The sequence below is a fragment of the Tupaia chinensis genome, unplaced genomic scaffold (assembly GCF_000334495.1).
Source record: "Tupaia chinensis unplaced genomic scaffold, TupChi_1.0 Scaffold141530_1, whole genome shotgun sequence".
Lineage (NCBI taxonomy): Eukaryota > Metazoa > Chordata > Mammalia > Scandentia > Tupaiidae > Tupaia > Tupaia belangeri.
In genome coordinates this window covers 2,172,117-2,177,634 of record NW_006201391.1, presented here as the reverse complement: position 1 = coordinate 2,177,634, position 5,518 = coordinate 2,172,117, and the positions used below count along the sequence as shown (strand labels likewise).

General features: G+C 59.7%; 1 protein-coding gene across 1 annotated transcript in view; it reads left to right on the top strand.

Moving 5' to 3' along the window:
• The first annotated feature begins 4,056 nt into the window (after positions 1-4,056).
• CACNA2D4 (calcium voltage-gated channel auxiliary subunit alpha2delta 4) overlaps positions 4,057-5,518 on the top strand; it is a 160,946-nt gene continuing 159,484 nt past the window's right edge. The window contains exon 1 of the mRNA XM_006163246.3: positions 4,057-4,145. Within this exon, the coding sequence (XP_006163308.1) occupies positions 4,057-4,145 (89 nt within the window). The remainder of the gene's footprint in view (positions 4,146-5,518) is intronic.

Below are 5,518 nucleotides of genomic sequence, written 5' to 3'. Positions count from 1 at the left end.
ATAATAATAAAAATATAAACAGCACAATGCACGTGACCTCCTGACTGGCCTGGGTGATGTGGGTCCCGAGTGTCAGAGATCTCTCTTGGAGACTCACCGTCCTTCGCTCTGTGCTCTGCTCCCGAGCTGCACTCACCCCTGCTGAGAAACACCCGCTCTGAGGTCATCAGCTCGACAGCCTCTCTGCACTCACCCTTCGCCTCACCCACACGCCCGGGGTGTCTCACGACGCCCTGCTCCACGGGAGCCGAGGTCCTGAGAAGCCGGGGTTTTCAGAGTCGGCGGGGCACGCACACTACGTGCTTTAGACCTGTTTGCGAAGTGTGTGCTGCGGGCTGGTGGTTGGGGGAGCCCGGTCCCCCATGGCCGGTCACACAGTTCGAGTCCCGACCCTGGTGTCTTGAACGTGCCAGGCACGTGTGCACGCATGGCCAGAGCCTGACGGGGTGTAGAAACAGAGCAAAGGTACAGAGCGGCCGTGCCCCTGGGGGTGCTTTCCCCTCCTCGTCCCTGTCTCTGGCAACGTAATGAATGACAGCGTGTGTCTCTCTGCACGGCCGGTTAACGGTACACTTACGGGGCTTCTTAATCATGCCTAAGGGGCTGCGTGGGAGCCACCTCGTGGGCAGAAGGAGCGCGGCTCGAGCTCTCTAAGCAGCCCGTGTTCAGCAACATTCCACGGGTACGGGCCAGCACGGGCGGGGGGAAGCAGGTTCTGTGGGTCAGAGACCTGTATGATTCGGAGGGGTCATCTATAAACGAGAAAGAATATATGTTACAAATCTAAGTGTCAATATGGAAATGAATCTTGATTTGTGAAAGCGGTCTTGAAGAGCTATGTGTATAATGTGGTCACAGCAACGTTACTCACAGCAGCCAAGAGGTCAGAGCAAGCCACATGCCCACCGACAGGTGCACCAGGAAGCAAGATATGGCAGACAGCGGTGGAATATTATACAGCCTGGAAAAGGAAGGTGGCTCTGACAAGTGCTATAGCAAGAATGAGCCTTGGGACCAGAAGATGGCATAGTCCCTGGACTCCCACGTAGTCGACCGCAGTTTGAATCCCAGACCCAGTGGCTTAAACTCACGCAGGGTGTGTGTGCGTGCATGCCCAAGATCCTGAGAGGAGAATGGAGGAGAAGGGATTGCAATGTGGCCATGCCCCTGGGGGGTGATTTCCGCCTTCCTGTCTCTGTTTCTCTCTGTCTTTCTGGTGAATGCACACACCCTATAGCAAAAACCTCTCCCAAAAAACAAGACTTTACAAATTTAAAAGTATATCGGGACCAGCAGTTAGCATAACGGCTATGTCGCTGGACTCCCATGTAGTTGATTATGGCTCACGTCGTGGACCCAGTGACTTAAAACTCATGCTGGGCGCGTGTGCGTGTGTGCCCAAGATCCTGAGAGGAGAATGGAGGAGAAGGGATTGCGGCGTGACCATCCCCCCTGGGGGGTGATTTCTCGCTTTCTGTCTCTGTCTCTCTGTCTTTCTGGTGAGCGCACGCGCCCGATAGCAAAAACCTCTCAAAAAAAAAAAAAAAAGGAGCCTTGAGGATGTTACCACGAGTGAAGTAAACTCTTACTGAAAAGCACTTACTGTGCGAATGCACTTGCACGGGCTCCCGAGAGTAGTTCAGATCCTGGAGACAGTGTGGAGTGGTGCTGCAGGCGCTCGGGGAGTTACTGTCAATGGGTACAGAGATTCAGTTCTCTTTCTGTTTTTGTTTTTGCTGTATAGCAGCTCTCTTGCCAGGCAGAGACAGAGAGAGGGAGAGAAAGTGAGGATTTGCCCTTCCCGGGGCACGGCCCCACGGCAACCCCTCCTTCTCACTCTCCTCTGGGGCTTTGGGCATGCAGGCACATATTCCTGGTGTGATTTTCCGGCCTGTAGGTCCAGGACTGAAACCACAGTCGCCATGTGGGCCCAGCACCTCAGCCTTCACGCCGCCTGCTCGCCCCCGGTTGCAGTTTTATGAAGTGGGAGTTAAAGAGACGGGTGGTGGTGATGGGCAGCGACACCGTGACTGTATTTAACCACTGACTGTACTCCTGGAAATGGCGATATTGGGACGTTCTGCCCTGCATGTTCTGCCACAATAAAGATTTGAATATTTATCTCGAATTTTACAAATTATCCCAGGTTACAAATTTTAAGAAGCCCGTGAAGATCACAAAAGATCACAACGCCTAGAAAATTACGTCTTCATTTATCACCTGCCCAGCACGCCTCTGTAGAGTATTTCCTAAATGGGTCTGATCTGAGATTCTGAAAACGTACACGAAGCCATCTGAAAGGAGGGTGTTCGTAGGATCGATTCGAACGCACGTCAAAACTGCTGCGAGCTTGAACAGGGCATGACGGCGTGACCAGGCCGCGCGAGGCCACGGTGCCACCCGGCTGGCGAGCGTGGGCAGCTCTGTGCTAGAACGCCGGCACCCGAGCATCTCGGCGGTGCAGTTCCGTGTGTGCCATTCTGCCGGAGCCACCACATTTCCGGATGCATCCCATACTCGAAAGCAGCCGATGGGCCGGTCCCTAAAGCCCTGGCTTCACACAGAGAGCTCGTGGGGCGCTCTTACAGCCGGTCGACAAACACAGGGTCACCCCCAGTTCTGTTGGCCGTGGTTCCCATCCGGAAGGAAACACGTGTAGCTTTCCTTGCTACGAAACGGCCTCTGTCTCGGCCGACGAGGACGACACCCTCTGCTGACAGCTGTACCTGCTGCTTGGACGCGGTTTCTGCAGGCTGGCCCCTGGCCTGGCCTCCTTGGCCTCCCCTCCCACGCAGTCAGTGATGGCTCAGCAGGGCACATTGTCAAGGTGACTCCACCTCCCATACCACTCCAGGTCACAGAACACCTCAAAGCTCTTCCTGTCCGATGGCCGGAGGCAGCCCTCGGTGTGAGGACCAGACCGCAGACCACGTAAATACACCCCGCTAGGCCCGCCCCACCACGTAAATACACCCCGCTAGGCCCGCCCCGCGCACGCCCTCCTCCACGTGCCCTTGGCTGGTCTCCCGAGTGTCCGCGGCCACCCGTGCTGCCCATCTGCAGGGAGTCAGACGGGAGCGGGACAGAAAGGGACAGTTCTTGGCCAACCGCGGTGAAACTCTCACTTACAAAAAGAAAACGAATTATTTATTCTATTTTATTTATTATCATTATTTTCAAATTTAACCAGCAAGAGACAGACAGAGAGAGAGGGGGAAATGAGAAGGCAAGCAGCCAGGCCCACATGGTCGGCCGTGTGGGAGTCCAGGCCCAACCGCCTGCACCTGCCAGCCCTCACTTTTGCCTATTTTACACACACGGTTGCCATGGGACCGTGTCGCCTGGCCCTGCAGGGAAGGCAGGACAGGCCCTCCGCGGCGTGGCCTTGCAGCAGGCATGTCCGTGGCCCAGAGCTGGGCAGTGCGAGTGGGAACTGGGCAGCAGATGGCATTACCTATGGCCTGGCCAGGAGGCGCCCGGCTCTGCCCTGGCCTCCCCGTGCCTGACGGCAACCTCCGGGATTGTCCCCAAGGCCACGGGGGTTGCCGAGCTCTGTGCGCTGGGCTCCAGTCTCCCCACCAGGGTGGCAGCGCCCCTCCCAGGTCCAGGAGGCTGTGCGCAGGCTCAGGTCTGCCCCTTTAAAGCAGAGGGTATGCTGACCCCAACCAGAAGGAGCTGAAACCAGGGTAATCCGCGAGTCACCCCCACGCCTCCTGCCAGCCCTTCCTCTGCAGGGATTAGAGAGGCCAGTGGATTAAAGGACTTCTTTTTGCCCCACCCCCGCCCCTCTCCCAAGGCCTGCTGGTCAGGCGGGAGGTCCCTCTGTGAGCTACAGCTTTGGTGTGGGGAGAAGCCCCAGGCCTCATCAGAAGGCCAGGCAGTCCCAGGTGTGGGGACACTCCTGGGGTCCGGTGACAGGCAGCTGGAGCTGGGGGCCCGGGGCTGCCCTTCGGCCCCACACCCAGAGGCCAGCAGGGCACCATGCCTGGACTCTTGGGCCCCAACTTCCCAGGCAGTGGGGCTGACCGCCGTGGAAAGCCAGGTGCCTGGGTCGTCATGCAGGACACCGCCATCACCCTGTGGCTGCTGCTGGCCAGCACCTCCCTGAGCCCTGCATGGGCGCAGACCAGGATTCCTCTGGACACGTGAGCATCAAGTACCACGCCACCCTTCAGCCCTCTTGCCCTCCCCTCCCTTCCCTCTGCAGGTCTCGATCCCATCCCTCCTCCCACCTCTGGCTTCCCCTGGGCTCTCCCCGAGGGGTGCACATGGCCTCCCCTGGGCTCTCCCCGAGGGGTGCACATGGCCTCCCGTGGGCTCTCCCCGAGGGGTGCACATGGCCTCCCCTGAGCTCTCCCCGAGGGGTGCACATGGCCTCCCTTGCTCTGAAGGCCTTTTCTCCGCCGGCCCCTCTCCTCCCCACGGCGGAGCCCTGCCCGCCCTCCAGGTATCCGATGTGTGCCAGGAGCACCGTCCAGCTGGGCTGGGTCTCTGTCCTCCCAGGACGGGGCAGGAACTGGTGGCTCTGGGAGTGAGTGTCGCAGCTCCCCAGGGACCACTTTGACATTCCGGGAGGGTAGAGGGCTGAGCGCTGACAGAATGGCTCATGAGACTGGCGGAGCTTGCCCTGGCACCAGGTGAGCCTGGACACGGTGGCTCCCGTCCTCCGCTGTCCCTCCCCACCTCCTCCCAGGTTTAAGATGAGCTCCCAGAACCTGCTACGTTTCAGTTGCCCTGCAGCCTCCTGGGGTCCGACTCTAGTCTCAGCTCTGAGGTCCTGCTTATGCGGTCCCTACTGCAGGGGGGAGCAGAGAGCACCCCGGACTGAAGGGTGCTGCCTCCCAGGCCAGGCTCAGGCCAGCTGCTCGGCTCAGCACAATGGCAGGGCTCTTCGCCAAGCCAACAGTCAGTCATGTGTCCTAGCAGAGGCGGGGGCAGGGGAGCCCCTCGCACGGTGGTCAGCGGCGGCGTCTCCCCCCCAGCCGACGGCAGTGGGCCCTCCACTTGTCCTGTGCCTGGCCCCAGCTGTCTTTCACACACCGTGTCAGTAGCCCACGCTGGGCTCAGGAGGGGTAATACGTCCCATGTTGCAGTTGAGGAAACAGAGGCCCCAGGAGGGGAGGTGACCTCCCCAAGGCCAAATGACCAGTAAACCAACGTGCCGGAGCCCGAGCCCCAGCCTCGGCCAGCCTTGCACAGGGAGATGGGCAGAGCCGTTTCCCTCCGCAGAACACACAGTAGAGGCGAGTTCCGGGACGGGCTGAGGGCCAGGTAAGGAGGGCCAGGATCCAGCCCCTCCTGGCGGAGAACCCAGGAATGGACCATCAGCGCCGAGGTCCCCAGAGAGCTGGGACACCTGCCCACGGGCACAGCCCATCCCGGGATAGAGACCCCCACTGGGGCCCTCAGTCCCACCCCTCTCTCTCCTGCACCTTCCATCTCCCTCCTACCCACCCTTCTCCATCTTCCCTAGCCCAAAGACCCTCCCTGCTCAGCCCCTGCCCCCCACCCCCCACCC